The sequence below is a fragment of the Sorghum bicolor genome, chromosome 5 (genome assembly GCF_000003195.3).
Source record: "Sorghum bicolor cultivar BTx623 chromosome 5, Sorghum_bicolor_NCBIv3, whole genome shotgun sequence".
NCBI lineage: Eukaryota > Viridiplantae > Streptophyta > Magnoliopsida > Poales > Poaceae > Sorghum > Sorghum bicolor.
The window spans coordinates 2,613,823-2,632,190 of NC_012874.2; the positions used below are offsets into that span (position 1 = coordinate 2,613,823).

The following is an 18,368-nucleotide window of genomic DNA, read 5'->3' on the forward strand; positions in this document are numbered from 1 at the left end:
AGCCAAACGATCGAGGTAAGTCCATTGTTGTTGCCGTTGCAACCGCCAGTCTCCCCGGCCGGCCGCCTCTGCTGGATGCCTACCCCTAACCCCTCCATTCACCACTTGAATGCCCTGCCTACGGCCTACCGTGCGTACGTACGTGTCTCCCAGCAGCCTCAGCTCCTGTCCTCCATGCATGTTTTAGCCGCGGTCCATGGCCGGCCGGCCGGCGCATGGATTGCACGAGCGCTCATACTACGCCGTACTGTGCCTTAGGCCCTTAGCCCTGTAGGCCGTAGGTGAATCTGAAATGAATGTCCACAGTCCGGACCAACTGTCGCCGACCACCGTACCGTCACGTCCTGCTAGATATGTTGACGACGACGACGCAAGACCACCACCATCAGCCGTTCCAAACGTCTGCCTACTGTGCGCGCGTACGTACTGGTACCATTATCGATCGGTGCCTGCCGCCGATGCGACGACGACGACGACCATGAGCCCGTGGCCGGCCGTGTGTGCGCGTGCGTGAGGACGTACAGATGCAGAGTAGAGCAGATCGCGAGGAAGAAACCGGATTTCCATTTGCATGACAGGACAGTTCGGCCTGGTTTCACACTTAGGGCCTGTTTGGTATAGTGTGAGCTGTTTTTTTTTTTTTTGCCAAACACTTATTTTCAAAATAGCTTTATGGGTGAAGCTGTTTTTCTCCTCTTCTCGTAAATACATAAGTTGAATGAAGCTGGAAAAAAGTAGCTTATTACAACTTCTCCCTCATTTCTCTCTTTCAACTATGTATGAAGTAGTTGGTGAAGCTATTTTGCCAAACATTTTTTCCAAAACAGCTCAGCTTCATCTAGAAAGTCACTCATGAAGCTATTTTCTAAAAAAAACAGCTTTACTAGTGAAGTTGAGTTGTGCCAAACAAACCCTTATTATCTAATAATTATAGATTAACTAAGTTTTAAAAAAAAATGTCTCGTAAATTACACACTATATAATTAGTTTTTATTTTTATCTATATTTAATTAATGTTTCATGCATGAGTTCAAAGTTTTAATGTGATAAGAAATTTTGAAATTTTTTTGAAAACTAAACCAGCCTTAAAGTTTAACATGTATCTATCATAACATATTTATAACTATAATAATTAGTGTCTAATCTATTAACTAATTAGAAATTATCTTGAAAATTATTTTTTAGCTGTATTTTTAATATTATAAATAGTCTATATTTAATACTTTATATGTGTATTTAAATATTTAATGTGATAGGTGTCAAAGTTTACAGCGTGAAAGCAAACAGGCCTTGTTTAGTTCCGAAAAGTGAAAAGTTTTCGGTACTGTAACACTTTCGTTTGTTTGTGACAAATATTATCCAATCATGGACTAACTAGAATCAAAGATTTGTCTCGTGATTTACAGCTAAACTGTGTAATTAGTTTTTGTTTTCGTCTATATTTAATATTTCATACATATGCTACAAGATTCGATGTGACGGCGAATCTTGAAAACTTTTTGGTTTGTCCTAAAAGGCCGCAGAGGTACCTACAGTTCCGGTGCGCAAGACGACGAGTGCTCTTCTCACCGCCTCTCGCCGGGGACCCACCGGAGGACACGTCCGTCCGACACGCCAACGTACGGGCCGACGCCGGCGGCGTCGAACGCCAGGCTCTCTGGCCCAGCGGCGCCAGCGTCCACGGGGACCAGCTCCACGCGGCCGTCGTCGCTGCCGCCTATCTCCAGCACCGTGACGTCGCGCCGGGAGTCGTCGGAGGAGGACAGGAGCGCCGCCGCCGCAATGGCCGCGAGCACGGCGAGCACGGCCGTCTTCTTCATCGGTTGGCGTAGACCGGCGGACCACCGATGGGTCGGTGCTCCGTGTCCGGCCGGCGGCAGATGCGAATAACGCGACGGCGATAGATGCCGTGGTGGTGCACGTATGGTATGGTCGCGTCCACACAAATTCGATGAGGGTTGAGAGGTTTATGGGAGATGGAAACTACATATGCCCAGGCTACAATGTCCCGTTCCCGTACACGATCATGTAAGCCATCAGGAAGGTAATATTATTATCAAACTATGCCGACAGTTTAGGGAGACCAATTAATTGTACTTTATACAAAAAAATCGAAAATAAATATCAAAATATTTTTTTAGAAAAAAAGTATGTTGCAGCATGACAAACAATGCCGGTGCAATGCAAGTCTATGGTTGCATTGCACTGCAGCGTTGCCCGTGTCATGTCGTGTAGTGCCATCATGCCAGCATCCTGGCCCAAACACGGCCCTATGACGACTTGGTCATGTCGTACTATGTCGATAGGCACGATGGCCCGCGCGGGGGCCATGCCAGCTCGCCGCGCATGGCCTGATGTTCCACGCCAACATGCCACCATCGCCTGACGTGTGTAGCCACCACGCGAGCTTGCCCTTGCCGTGTGCTGCCGTTGTAGCGACTTGCTTGGCTGAGCGCTGACACCGCGAGGATGTGCCCCTGGCTGCGTGAGCACACCTCGAGGCCGCTCTAGGTCATCCACGCCGGTGCACTGCGGTCACCACGTCGAGCATATAGAACTAGGAGCTATGATGGAGGAGCCACCATGGGGAGCCACAGTGGGGAGTCAGGAGGACGAGGAGCTGTGCGGGACGTTGGGACACGATGAGTCGGAGTATTAGGGATGAGAGCGCGACTGCACGTGGAAACGAGAGAGACCGAGAGATGATGGCTGCTAGGAGGAATCCATGGGAAGAGTTAGGGTTTGGTGCTATATACTCTTATCCAACGACTACAGAGTCCTCTGAAAATATCTGATGGTTAGAATTGATCGGAGTAACATTATGCCAACCCATTATCCGTGTGGTGTCTAGGCTGAAAGCCGGACCGGGCTGCCATCGGGTCATGCCAGGCATAGGCACTATGGGAGCCCGAGCGGGGTGTGTCTGGGCGTGCTTCTTAGGGTCATGCTAGTGCCGGCCCATATTACTTGGGCCAGATGGCCAAATATACCAATAATAGAACCATTGAGGTTTGATTTTTTTTTCTTTTTTGAAGCAAACAGGGAGGGGATACCCTACTGATGGGTTTTTATTGAAAACAAGGGTTATTGTAACAAAAGCAGACTAATGGCACATGAAAGAAAACAAAAACAAAAACTACACGAAAGCATTAGCCATGATTATATATCAAAGGGGAGTAATTCTTGTTTGCTTGCAGGATCATCTTGGCAAACTCAGAGTTGAAAATTTCCTCGAAGTAAGCAACTGTTGGCGTCGAATTATGGAAGATGAAAATTTGTTTCTTATTGTCCAAATACTCCAGCAAAGCAAGATAATAATTTCAATAATAATAAAAAAGAACCGGCAACTGAGATTTGAAGCCCTCCAGAATAACATAAGGATGATAAGTGCCGACTGGAACTTACAGACAGTGAGAATTGATTGGTTGCCTGACCTACTATCAGGCTAGAACTATTTAGTTCTTAATTTTTTTTCATCTCATCACATCGAATCTTTGGATATATGTATTAAGCGTTAAATATATATAAAAATAACTAACTGTACAGTTTACATATAATTTACGAGATGAATCTTTTAAATCTAATTAGTTCATAATTAGATATTAATTATCAATTAAGACAAAAATGCAACATTCACCTAATTCCAAAATTTTCGCGAATTAAACAAGGCCTAGGTGCCAGATGTGGACGGGGATGCAGCCCAAGATGATTGGTTGCTACTTGCTAGGCCAAATCTGTGCCAGACCGAGCTGGCTTCTTGTTTAGTTTGCTGCAGGCCGGGCTTTGCTTGAAAGAACTTGTGCAAAGTTTGGTTGTCTGTTTGGATGGAGGTGTCATTACCATAAGTTGGGCTGTGGTTTTCTCGAAAAGAAAAAAAAGTTGGGTTGTGATGACTTCACCGCCGGCTGCTACATTCTACAAAACGGCTAAATTCCACACAATGGTGATAACAATTTTGCATTGGAATAATATTAGTTCGATAAGCATTCCAAGTTAAGAAATATTGCAACACTAGTTTGAAAGCGGGTTTATTATTTAATTGTCTTTCACTCTTACCAATCCATTACATAGGCTAACTAACTTAGATACGAGTTCGTCATGTAAACCTGAATAACAATGTCCAACTATGATCATAACGTATCCTCAGTGGGTTTTATGACCTAATTTTCAATGCATCTATATTTTGGAAACAGTGCAGAAGAGTTTTATCTCCATTAAACTCTTTCTACTCCCATGAAACTCTAATGAAACTTTAACGAGACTCTCTGAGTATGTGTGGAATGGAACGCATGTGAGGATCTCGTTGGATCCCCCGAAAGTTGACCTAAAAAAATTGCCAAGAGGGTGGGCGAGGCCATGGATATGCTGCTCTGAAGAATGCCTAAGTTTGGCTGCATGCCGAGCATAGTTTCCTGCAACACGCTTCTCAAGGGTTTTTGTGATGAGAAGATAGTTGAAGAGGCCTTCATGAGTCGCTGCACATGATGGCTGATGATGGAAATGGAAGCTGCACACCAGATGTGGGGTGTCCTACAGCACCGTTATCAACGGTTTGTTTGGTGAGGGTCAGGTGGAAATTACAACCTGTTCCTTGAAATGTTGGATTGGGGGATTTAGCCAGATGTTTGTGACATACAACACGATCATTGGTGGACTGTGCAAAGCTCAAGCAGTTGACTAGGCTGAACATGAAACCCAAATTTTCCTCTTTTTTTTTATTTCTTAGATGATTGATAAAGGTGTTATGCCAGACATCCATACATCTGATACAATGGAAGTCTTGCCCCAAATATTATTACTTATGGTTTGCTGCTGGACTATCTCTGCAAGAATGGAAAATACACAGAAGCTAGCTAGAAAGTTTTTTTGATTCTATGATTAGGGAGGGTATAAAACTTAACGTGACTATCTACGGCATTCTTCTTCACGCTAAAGCAGCCGGCTGATTTGCCTGATCACCTAGATCTGATGGTAGCAAATATGATTTCTTCTTTTTCGTTGTCAAACACTACATCATTCTTGTTCCAGTTCCAATCAATCATGCATCTCCATGCATGTCAGTGTGACACCTATTAATTTAATTACAAATTCACTGTCCCTCGAATGAATCGCCATCGATCTCAGCTCTCCTCAAAACTCTGTCGCGCAGGAGCCACCATTTCCATTTGGCAAGTGCTTAGCTAGCTGCAGCTCCCTGGAGCACCTGAGCGTGCGTCCGGCCGCCATGCCGAGACCGAGTAGAGTGGCGACGAGCTCCAGCACAAGAGAAGGCAGCCGCCGTGCTCTCTGCTCGCCGGCGCCGCGCCGCACCCGATCAGGCCGCACCTGTGGAGCACGTCGTTCCCCTGCCTCACCGCGGCGTAGCTCAGCGGCACGCTCCTGAACCCGCCCAGCTCCATGCGCGCCGCCCACCGCTGCAGCCTGTCGTGCCGCTCGCGCCGGTGCGCGCCGTCCCGCAGCAGCACGTCCCGGATCTCCTCCCCGAGCACCGCGCGCTCCACCTCCGCCCGCTCCGCGGCGGGCCGCCGGTACGCCTCGGCGGCAGCGTCCAGGCTGTCGTACACCGCGGCGTAGTACCCCAGCGCCTCGCCGAAGCGCTTCCGGAACGAGACGCCGCCGTGGCTGGCCTCCTGCTCCGTGACCACCACCACCTCGGGCGATAGCGCGCCCGCCGCGGACAGGAAGCTCGCCAGCGCCGGCGGCATCTGGAGCTGGGGCGTGGACAACGGCGGCGAGACGAAGCCCATCGGCGTGGCCGGGCTGCTGTCGATGTCGTCGTCGTCATCGTAGCCGCCGCCGCCGCCGCCGGCTCTGCACGCGCCGACGCTCGGCGGGCACGAGGTGGACGCCATCTGCTGCAGCCGCGCGACGCTTGCCGTCTGGTTGAAGCGGTGGCCGGCGCTGAAGGTGCCCGCTGGGTCATCGGCGGCCGCGAGGAGGCGGTGCAGCTGCAGCGTGCAGACGACCGCGCGCGCCTCGCCGGACTTGAGCCCGAGCACGCCGTGCAGGTCGGTGGGATCCAGTGCCTCGATCTGGCTGACGACGCGGTGCACCTGGAGTGGCACGTCGAGCTCCTCGTTCTCCTTGGCGAGCCGCTCTGATATGTTGGCAAGGAGGTCCCCGTCGTCGTGGACGATGGTGAGGCGCAGGTGCGGCGGCCCTCCCGGGCGGCGGTGGAATTCGCGTAGGAGCTGGATCCATTGGCATGGCTGTGCGGTAGGCCCCGCAAAGTCGATGACGTGGACATTCTGATCACGGTGAAAATGAAACAAGTTTATTACTGTTACATATAAATAAATAAAATAACCTCTGTTAAAAATGACAACTTTGAATTAGAACTAGTTTGGCGACACCAGCGCCCCTCTTAAAATAGCTTGGGCTCTGACTACTCAAACTAGAAGTTGTTTTTTTTAAAAAAAATATTTAACAAAAACGACACTAGTGATATTTTTATTGTACACTCCGTAATTTCTATTAAGATTGTGACTACGTACTTTCATATCCAAAACGGTCACTGCATTTTTTTTTTATTTTCCTATAAGCATATGCCAATAATATTCGCATAAAAGACAAACCAACAAAGTTGAATATTAAGTCAAAGTTCCTGATCACCGTAAAGCGAAAGGCTAATTAGCAAGTAGTGTAACTTAGCACTATTTCTTCGTAAATAATAGTGCCACTGATCCATCTTTTAGACTAATTCCAGTTTATATATGCTAGGGTTTAGGCCGTCAATTATCTTTAACTCAGTGGGAGTAGCTAGCTTTGTTCGATATCGATCGTTGGACTAGCACAGCACACAGTACACGAGCCAAGGCAGAACCTTTTCGTTCTCCATGGCCTCAAGGATGGCTCGGTTGGTGACGGCGGCGGCGGCCCTGAAGAACGGGCTGAGCTCGAAGAATCTGCGGCGTGCCGCGCGGACGCAGCGGGGGTCGAGGTGGTCGGAGGGGTCGATGAGCGCGTCGGCGACGGCCGGGACCATGAGGCGGACGAGGCGGCGCGCCAGGGCGTCGGCCATGGGCACGGCGAGGCGCCGCAGCGGGCCGTCGTCGCCCGCGGCGGCGGCGAGGTCGCCGGTGGCGCGCGCCAGGCAGCGGCCGGCCCGCTCGATGGCGCCCGCCTCCACGTGGCCCGCGCACTCGCACAGGTCCTGCACCAGGTGCATTGACGACGACACGTCGTCGTCGTCGCTCTGGGTTGGCATCGCCGGATGCATGGCCACGGGAAGACGATGGCAACGTTGTGTGTGTGCACTACTGTGACACGCTGTGAACAGTGTGTATGAGCTAGCTAAAATAGCTCACCTATATGCTACAGTTCGAGTGGTTGGAGTGGGAGCAGGGAGTGCAGGTTGATGCACTCGCCGTATTTATACACACAGAGTGAGGTGACACGTACATGCATGGGGATGATGCTTGTGTTGTTGTACGCATGCATGCATGCAACAATGCAAAGGCGGCGCCGGCGAGAACAAGAAAAATATACTAGGGCTTTTTCTTGTTGTTGACGACAGGGGATTTTTGGACGTAATGAACCAAGCGCCTGAACAACCGAGGAGAGGTAGATGGAGACAAGCAAAGTAGCTTAGCTTCGTAGTATATAGGATATTCTAATAAGTTTGCTGGCATTGGAGATGAGGATAATTCCGTACGTCTTGTGTTTTTCGTATCCATTTGGCAGCAACGGACAAATTTACTTTGTGGTCATCCTCCTAGGACTATGGAGCTAAGACTAGTCTCTCTAGATGGAATTTCGTCCTTGTGCCGTTGTGCGTCGTGTGTAGCTTCCAAGAAGAAGTGTCCATGCATACACCTGGCCGACATGCTTGGAACTTCCTGGGATCGTGTGCTGCATGGTGATGCGTAAGTCAGGGACATGCAAACTCCATGGCATCCGATTCACATGCGTCGTAGATGCGTTTGGCAACCAGATTCTCGTAGAAATGTTCACTACTATAATATACAAATAATTTTACAAGACACCCTCCAAAACTTACGGAGACGGGCATCCATTTTGCCCATCACAGTTAGGCGGACACATTTGTCCGAGACCCATGTGGGGAATCCCATCAAGAGAGGCACCGAGCCCTCAGAACCTATCGAATGGTACTAAGATCCACCGAGACCGTCCTCGGATATCTTTGGAGTGTGCCTATCAGGTCACTAGCCGACCCCTATAGAATGGGACTCGGACCTCCACTTGGACTCACCCGCTAGTAACTCACTGGGAGCGCCATAGCTCGCCCGTCGAGGGTAGCATGGTGTCTCCCACCCCTCCTCCGAGTGAACAGATGAATGATGGATGACGAAAAGCCAGGGGGTCCCTGATCGATCCTTGCCCATGGGCGAGGACTCAAGGGCTACACCCGCACCGAGGTTGAGCATAGCTCGTGTACAGAACATGAGTTTATCCCCCTGCGACTCCCCCTGTTCGCCATATTAACAAAAGACCTTAAAGTGATAATCCATCCCTTCAAGGCCTCGGGGGCTACACCTAGCGGGTGCGCTCGCGCGCACCCGCCAGAGGGGATTAAGATCCCAAAACGGGGATACCGACCTCGGAAGAAATACCCTCAACAGAAATTCAGAGAGCCTATGTAGGAGCATCCAGCTCCCCCACAAGCTCGGGGGCTACTGTCGGGTACCATGAACCAGGGTACCCCAACCAGCGAAACAAAAAAGCCAAAAGCTACTTCCTAAGGCCCAAAAATGCCTTATGGGACATCCCCAAGATAGCCGAGACAACTCCCTTTTGGTCCAAAACATGACCACTGAAATAGAATCTCCCTCACGGCTCGCCTGAGCCCTGGCCTCGGGCAAATTCTCCGACTCGTCCGAGCTCTGGCCTCGGACGAATTCTCCGACTCACCCGAGTCCTGGCCTCGGATGAATTCTCCGCCTCGCCCAAACCCTGGCCTCGGCTCGGACCTCCTATTTCCCACCTTCCTGCGCACGACACCCGCACCACGGATGGGACGCGGGGCATGCCTTCACCCATACTACAGCAGGGGATGATGCCTATTGTGCTACCTGCTCCCTCCCTTGTTGCACCTAACCCTTGTTACTGTGCGTACAATCAGTCAGGGGGATGGGAGACGTCAAATCTCAGGTACTGGCGCCATAATGAGGCACCGCTATGTCCTGACGCGGGTCAAGGGAAGAGGCCTCGAAAAGATGGTCCTGCCTTTGAATAGGACTCGACAAGGAAAGAACAGGGTTAGACATCAAATCCACAACATCAGGGATGGCCCTGCATCATCAACAGGGACAACCACGATGCGATCGCAGCTCCAAGGATGGGATGCCCTGCTGCTACAACCCCAACGCCATCCCCCCTCTATACGCTAGAAATAGACAGTAAACATCAACATATGTAAACCCTGCCTCCCCTTGAGACTATAAAAGGGAAGGTAGGGCCCCCGTCCAGAGGCACGGTTCAGCAACCGAAGAACTCATACGAGCACTCAATCACCTCTCGAGCCGAGACCTAGGACACTCTCCCTCTCTCGCAACTCACTTGTAAGCCCCACTACAAGCACTTCGGGTGTAGGATAATACGAGTCGCCACCTCCACACTGGAAGTAGGGCATTGTAAGCCCGAGCCAGTATAAATTTTTTGTGTCCTTCCTGCATCACCATCTGGGTCCCAGCACACGCAAAATATAATCACTCATTGGTGCCTGGGTCACGGGTCCAGACACCGACAAATGGATCTTGAATCGTGTATAAAAATATCCGCAGTTCAATAGTGAAAATCGTTTTTTAAACAGATGCTTAGTTGAGGAATTATCGTAAAAGAATAATAAAAGATATTAGAGTAGACACACGAATGCATGCAAGTGTCAGCATGTGTCAAACTACGTCACATGTTGGCAAATATAACGTCTAGCTCGTGGAGAGGATTTTATACAGTAATAAATTGATTTAAAATCGTACGACCACTAGATTTTATACGTCATCATTATAAATACCTCTCTGCGCCACCTGACGTAGAATTTTTTAATCTTTTCAATTAAGCCGTCTGGCGGACGCGCTAGCAGCGCTGCAACTTAATTGCATAGGAGTCGAAGGTGCCTAGGTCATGTTCCTGTCAATAAGTGCCTACAATAAACTTTGTCGATTAAAAAAAATATGTCGAGTCCATCTCACAAACCTATTTGTATTCTATAGGGTATGATCTTTTGGACGCGTTCATAAAAGTGGAAAGGAGGGTGTGGCAGCCCAACCCAACGCAAGGATCATTGGTCCATGGTAAAACAGTGACCATGTCTGAGTGTGGCCCGGCCCACTGCTACATCAGTAATGGCAGTAGGCCACGCCTATTTCATTGCAAACCACACATCCAAAATTGTCATTGACTAGCTCTTTTCATCAACATTTGAGACATCTTCGTGTTTTTTTACCTAATATAACACTAGTAACAAAAAACTACTTTTACTAACATTTGAGACATCTTCGTGTTTTTTTACCTAATATTTTTTTTAAAAAAAATGTAAAAATACAAAAAAAAATGCACCTAGACTCAAACTCGCTGGCCTTGCACGCCAACCACGTCACATGATTTTTTTCCCTCATAAATCCGAATTTGTGTGTTCTCTAGAATTTGAATCCAAGGACTCAGCCCTCGTGTCTTTCTTACCATCCCAGTACACTACCGATACCGAAAAAAAGAAGAATCATACCTTTTGACTCATCCATGGAAGCTATTTGTATGTAGTGGAGGTTTTCTTAACTACCACAAGTAGAAAAATCAATTTCAGAGACGGTTAACTTATTAAGGAACCACTTTTGAAAATCATTCAATAACTGTTAACAAATATTTTGATGGCTAAAATTATTTAAAATGAATAAGTTTCCAACAACAAAGTTGTAGATCTCGTCGAAGTATAAGATTTTGATATAACATTTGTCTTCTTCCAATTTAATATGAAAATGTTATCAATTTTATATATGTGTGTCTTTTTAGTGGGTGTTTTATAATATATCCGAGAACTTTAAATCAATATTTGAGAATGTTAATGGTTTCAAATGAAAAAGTAATTACAAAGTTATAGCTCTCATCAAGCTCTACATTTTTTATATAAATTTTTTTCTTCATCCAATTTATAATATGGAAAAGTTATCAATTTTATATGTGTCATTTGAATCAGATTTATACTTGCCGTTGTTTAAAGCAACCATCACTATAAATTGATTTCTAGTGACGGTAGCCAACCACTTCTAGAAATAGGCTATTTGTACTGTCAGTTAATATAAGCTATCATTAGTGAAAATATCTATTTCTACCGGCTATCATGTTATTAGACCACCGCTAGAAATGAATTTGTACTAGCCATTCTTGGTCGTATCTACGTACTTTTGTGTAACTCAGGTGAAAAAATATGTAGTGTCAGTGAAAACCATTTCTCCATTTCTATACACTAGTTAATTTATTTCTCTAAAACACGCATATTAATCACAAAAGCAAGGTCAGCATTAATAAGCCATGGCAGAAAGTACAGTTGGCTGATTTATTGCGAGAGAAAAACACTGCTGAATGTTTGGCAGATTTGGCTGATAAGCTCAAGCGAATAAGGGGTGGTGGTGGTGCTGAGCTCTTGAGTTTTTTCCTTAGGTGTGCGAAGGTGGATGGGATTTCTGTTAACATATCATTGTTTCAATGTTATTTTACGTAATTTAAGTCTTTTCTGTGGTAGCATTTTCTAAAAATGAGGATCTTTTAATACTAAAGAACCAATTTTTTTTTCTAAACCTTAACTTTACATTACTAATGTGTACCCCTCTGTCCACGAAAGATGTCAGTCAAACTTTTTTAAGTTTGACTAACTTTATAAAAAAGAGTAGCAACATCTATGACATAAAATACACATCTTATGAAAATTTGATACCATAAATCTTAGCAGTTTTCTAGAAATTTGGTCAAAGTTTAAAAAATTTAAATTAAGACAACTATAATAATGAATTCTTTCATGGATGGAGGGAGTAATAAGATTATCACTAGCAGTACCTCATGAGCCACAACACCGGCAGAGTTTCTTTCATGGACGGAGTGGGTAATAAGATTATCACTAGCAGTACCTCATGAGCCACAACACCGGCAGAGTTACACTGAGAGTAAAAGGGGTCAACTGCCCCCACCCTCTCCTAATAATTTCTTAAGTAGACATACAGGGGAGTGTCTAGAGTTCCTAATTCTTGCTAACTTTATAGTACTCTCTCCGTCTATTTATCTCAATCATTTAAGCAAAAGTTTTTCTTCTAATTATCTCCATCATCTTGAGGTGATCGGCTGTAATTATGGCCATTCCCCTTGGATGTATGCACACGTCTCCATGCAGGACTTGGGCCATCTTGGCTGCTCCTTGGTTGCATGCAGGCATGCACATTAATTAGATTAATTGGACCATAATGATTTATTGAAAAAACGTGAGTCATTCATGCTTCTTGTCTCTGTGCAGAAGGCTTAAACGAAGGAGACTAATCGACGGAGGGAGTAGTATCTTGCAAATGGAACGTGAACCTGTCGATATATATTGCTGTTGTTTCTGCAGGTTCGATTCAGCTCCCTCGAACCTGCTTAAATTGAGCATGGCCTCTCTTCCATTCTTACCTCTCCAATTAGGTACCAGTACTACTAACTACTTCCCTAAGCACGGAGCTTTACAGTATCTTGCAGACGCTGCATGCCGAGATGGCCGAGCGGCGGTGCAGGCATGCATGCAGTTGCAGATAGAGCGGAGCGGCGACTGCTGACACACAAAAGGGAGGAAAAAGTCTCTCGCCGCGCCAAAGCAATCAGCAAGCTACCTGAGCAGCTGAGCTACAAAGGAAAAGTCATGGCCAGTCTTGATGTGACACCTCCTCTCCTCCTGCCCAGCCTGCAGCCCTCAGGTTGTTGATGCAGCATGCATGCAGGGATGCCTGCTCGCATCAGATCAGCTGCAACCTCTGCTCCGAATTATTGGTTCGTTAATCGGGCAGAGCTGAGACGATGAGAGAGTTTAGCAGCTTTACTGCACCAACGCTGAACGCATGATGATGAGCGTGCGATATGGAGACTACTACTAGTATATATATATATATATATATATATATATATATATATATATATATATATATATATATATATATATATATATATATACAAATATTTTTCTGGCACCCACATAATTCTCCTGAGACAGTTGCATTTATTTCTTGCTAATAAAGTTAAATCGACTTATATGGTTCAGTAATTCTTTGAAGTTGTCATCTGTTTCGTTAATTGGACAAGCAATCGGTTTGCAGTATCCAACGTGCAATATCCTGAGCTAGTACGCAAGAAAAGACTACAATAGCTAGCAGATGGGCCTGGGGTGCAACAGTAAAGAGATTCCTCTTGCGCTTTCTCCGTCCTAGACAGTGCTAAATTTTAAAAAACTAAAATTTAACGAGAAATATATAGATAAATACATTCAAGTAATTTTAATATGAGTATATGCAATAATCGTCGTCCGGAAGAAAACTAAAATTTAGGCACCTGAATTTTCGCAAGTTCCATATATTTTTTTGAGTCATATATGTTGATAATATTTTATATAAACTTAGTTAAACTTAAGATAATTTGACTTTGACCAAAAAATAGAAATAATCTTTTTGAGACTGAGATAGTAAGTATATATATGTTGTGCACCATATGAGGAGGACCACATGCATGAATATTCCCTCCATTGTACCCAAATAGATCAATTTTTAAATTTGTACTAAGTCAAACTCCTTTAAGAGTCCGTTTGAGATTGCTCCGCTTCATATATTGTTCAGTTTTGGTCCATGGTTTTTAGCCAAACAGGCGCACTCAACGAGCTCTTCTCCAGAAAAAAAGTAGAGTTGACCTAAAAAGGTGCTTCAGAAAGTCTAGATTTTTTTGGGAGATGCTTTATGGTGGGGTTTATGGAGTCCAAACAAATCCTAAATTTGACCAATTTTATAGAAAACAATGTTAACATCTATGACGACACCAAATAAGTATACTATAAAAATATATTTTACGGTGTATCTAATCTAAGAGTATTATATATGATATATGCATGGAACGAGATAAGTATACATGACAGCAGGGTACGCTGCCGGCTGCCCAATACATGAGAGTCTCTGTATACATGACTGTATGCCTGCTGCATGCCATATATTGAAGCAGTGAGACGACGGATCTCGATCGATTGATAGTTTTGCTCGGCATGCATGACGAAAGCTAGCACTCTATTAATTTCAGATTGCAGACCAACTGCAGAAGAAGCATGGTATCCGTGACGAGCCTGACGATGTATGGTGCGCTACTGTACACTCCCAAGTCCATATATTCCCATGAAATATTTCACACACACTCCAATCTGCTTGACACGCGTGAGTGTTGTTCTGGTATTCTTTTATCTCCGTTGTTAGGGGTGTAGCTTCATTCATTTCATGGGCCACTGCCCACTGGTCATGGCCCATGCATGCATGCATATGGGTAGTCAGCAGTCAGCAGGTCAAAAGGCAGGCAGGCAGGCAGGCTTCAAAATAGGGTCTTATTTAGTTGTGAAAAGATTTTGGATTTCGTTTGTATTTGACAATTATTATCCAACTATAGACTAACTAAGTTCAAAAGATTCGTTTCGTAAATTACAGACAAACTGTGCAATTAGTTTTTATTTTCGTCTATATTTAGTGCTTAATGCATATGCCACAAGATTTGATGTAACGAGGAATCTTAAAAAAAATTAAATTTCAGAGTGAACTAAACAAGGTCTAGATTTATGGCATTGTTTAGTTCACCCAAAAACAAAAAAAAAATTTAAGATTCCTCGTCTTGCGGCACATACATGGAGCATTAAATATAGATAAAAATATAAACTAATTGCACAATTTGCCTATAAATCGCGAGACGAATGTTTTAAGCCTAGTTACTTCATGATTGGATAATGTTTGTTAAATAAAAATAAAATTACTATAGTGTCAAAATCCAAAAAAAAGTTCACATCTAAAGAAGGCGTATGTATGCATATATATACGCCAAAAGAGCTCTGGATATATAGCCATTCATCGATCCGGCATCCATGGAACACGCAAGTGTGTAATGTGTTTAGACTATCTCCAACAATCGTCACCCAAAATACAAGACCCATTTGTCCTTTGGGTAGCGCTACAGGTAAAAGGTTCCATACCTATTTTTAGTCTTCTCCAACAATAAGACCTAAAAGACAACACTCTCTGCAAATGGGTCTCGAAGAGAGAGGATACCCAAATTTGGGTTAGGTCTCTTTTGATACCCAAAATGGGTCTTCTGTTTGGGTACTCTGTTGGAGGCTATAGGTATTGTGTTGGAGACCCATTTTGGGTTTAGGTTTCCAAATGGGTCTCCTATTGGAGACAGCCTTAGTAGTTGTATTTGTATGAAAATGCATGCATGCTTGAACAAAAGGGGCATCCGTGCCATGCGCCCCTGTTTGTGCAAAGTTGTTGGGAGCATGCAGCAGCAGTTGAGTTTTGTTGGGGGATGGGATGTGATGGGATACTAGCACTGTACTGTCCTGCGGTGTGGTGTGTACTACGGCACTACTCCCTGTGTGCCTGCCTGACTGACTGCCTGCCTGCCGGCTGCCCACCATCCCCAGCTCCTTGGGTCCTTTGCTTGGCAACAATGACACACACTGCATGCACATGGAGATGGCACTGCAGGCTGCGAGATCATGGATGGAATTGATTATGGCTTTTTATTTAGTTTGTGAAACTTTTTTATTTTAGGTAATATAGCATTTTCATTTGTATTTGGTAATTATTTTGAGTCTAATTAGTTCATAATTGGACAAATATTTGTCAAATACAAACAAAAATGCTACAGTGTTTATTTTGCAAAAAAAATTGGAACCAAACAAGGCTATACCAATACTATGGCTTTGTTGAGTTGACCACCTAAAAACTTTTCACCTATCACATCGAGGCCTTGTTTTAGATACAAAAAGTTTTTTAGATTTTGACACTATAGCACACTACTACAAAAACTCTTTTGTGTGGACAGCATTTTCAACCGCCTCGGTTAATGGTAGGCATTAACCGAAGTGGTCATTTTCTATTAACCAAGGTGGTTATGAGAACCGCCTCGCAAAATCGATTAACCGAGACGGACAAATTAAAAATGCCCGTATCAATGGTTAATATCGATTAACCAAGGCAGTTGTTCTAACACAAATACCTCGGTTAATATATTAACCGAGCGGGCATACTACAAGCCCGCCTCAGATAATATTGGCCCATTTTGGAGCCCAAACTAACCATCTTGGCCCGATAGCATGCTCAGCATATATATATACCAAACTTAGCCACTCAGGGTTTCATCCCACTCCCTCCTCAGCCACACTCAGCCGAACTCGCCCCCTCCCCTTACCCCTCGCGACTCCCTCTCTCCCTCGCCTCACCCTCTCTCCCCATGGCGCCCCTAGAAGAGGCTGTGGGTTGGAGGCGCCACTCTCCCTCTCCTCCACCTCACCCTCTCCCCCCATGGCGCCCCTAGAAGAGGCCGCGGGTTGGCGGCGCAGGGTCTCCTCCCGCTCCCTCTCCTCTGCATCTCCCTCCTCCCTCCGGTGGCGGTGTGGGTCCACGGTGGTGCATGACCATGCGGCGCGGCGGGGGCATCGGGGTTGGAGCTCGATCCAGCAAGGAGCCGCCCGATTCGGTGATGAGAAGGTCGGATCCAGCGAGGTGGAGCTCGATCCGGCAAGGAGAAGCCCGGATCCGGTGAGGTGAAGCTCGATCCGACGAGAAGCCCGGATGGGGTGTGCTCGTGCAGCTGTGCTGCTGGATGGCGGTGCCGATCCGGCCAGTGGAGCGGCGACGTTTGGATGGGCTCGACGAGCTCCTTGATGGGCTACACGAGCCTGTCGATGGATTTTTTTTTTGTTTTTTATTTGATTAACTGAAGCGGGCAACAAACCATGACCTTTAATCTGAGGAGGTTGCAAAAACCGCCTCAGTAAAGCCTTTTTGCCCGCCTCGGTTAAAAATAATGTAGTAGTGATATTTTCGTTTTTATTTGACAAACATTGTCCAGTCATGGAGTAACTAGGCTTAAAAGATTCGTCTCGCGATTTACAAGTAAACTATACAATTATTTTTTGTTTTCATCTATATTTAATGCTCTATGCATGTGACGCAAGAGTCGATGTGACGGGAAATCTTGAAAATTTTTTAGTTTTTAGGGGTGAACTAAACAAGTCCCAAATCTATGACACATGCATGCAGCTTTAAATATAGACGAGAACAAAAACTAATTCCGTAATTTATTTATAAATCACGAGACGAATCTTTTAAACCTAATTAATTTATAATTGGACGCTAATTATCAAATAAAATAAAAAATAATACAAATCTAAAAAAATTTCGGAACTAATGTAAAATAAAAGCCCTTGCTTGCTTGTATAACAGCCCTTGCTTGTTTGTGAGTTGAGACATGCCGGCCGGAATTGAAGTGATGGGACGTTGGGTCACTGGCTTGCATGGCCGGAGGGAGCTGAGCCCGGACCCGGAGACGACGCACGACAACGCCTACGTACTACTGTGTCTACTACTCCTCCACTGATGCATGCGCACGCACGCACGCGGATTGTAGTGGCAGCTGACTGGTTGACTGACTGACTGAACACAAAACGACCCATCATGCATGCATGCGTCGATCGCTGCTCCTGAAAACAATGTATTTGGGTGGAGCATGTGCATGCATGCGTGCTTACCGGATCCACCAGAGTGGTACCACAATGCAAGAGACAAAAAAGATCAATCAACTCGGTCCATCTGAAATCTGATCTGCTTGCCTGCATTGCATTGCAGTGTACTACAAGCACAAACACATTCAGGAATCAGGATTACAGTAACCAAAGAACGAAATGAAGCAATGTACAAGAGCCTTTCACGCCACCGCCGCCTTAGGCCCTAGGGTAGGACCGCCGGCTCATCACTCCACTGCCGCTGTCATCGACTCTATCGGAGACAAAAAGGGCGGAGTTTGAGTCTAAATATTTTTTTGGCAAAGTCAGATTTTTTTGTCAAAATCGTGTTTCCTGCGATGACTTCGGCGATTGCCATGATGCGATTGTTTCATCGATAGGTGGCCAATGTTTAGCCTTTATCTGCAAGGGGAGAGGTATGCTTTTGGGAGCCTCCTACGAGGACAGCGACTCCGGATCATCGATCTTAACGTCGATGGTCGAGGAGAGAAATTCAAGGTCTTCGGGTGATGATTCTACAACCTATGTTGTACTTGATGATAGAAATATCGATATTCTTTCAGCGATTTAGATGTGTTTTAGATTGGTTCCAAAGTGTTGTATCTTGCGACATGTCCAATGTGATGTT

General features: G+C 45.5%; 1 protein-coding gene and 1 pseudogene across 1 annotated transcript; both read right to left on the reverse strand.

The window, feature by feature from the left end:
* On the reverse strand, nucleotides 1,474-1,888 carry LOC8085631 (annotated as a pseudogene).
* LOC8085632 (scarecrow-like protein 3) lies at nucleotides 5,181-7,207 on the reverse strand. Its single transcript, XM_002450200.2, has 2 exons — nucleotides 6,824-7,207; nucleotides 5,181-6,248 (listed from the first exon to the last, which is right to left on the reverse strand). The coding sequence occupies exons 1-2, from the start codon at nucleotides 7,205-7,207 to the stop codon at nucleotides 5,181-5,183; spliced, it is 1,452 nt and encodes a 483-aa protein (XP_002450245.2).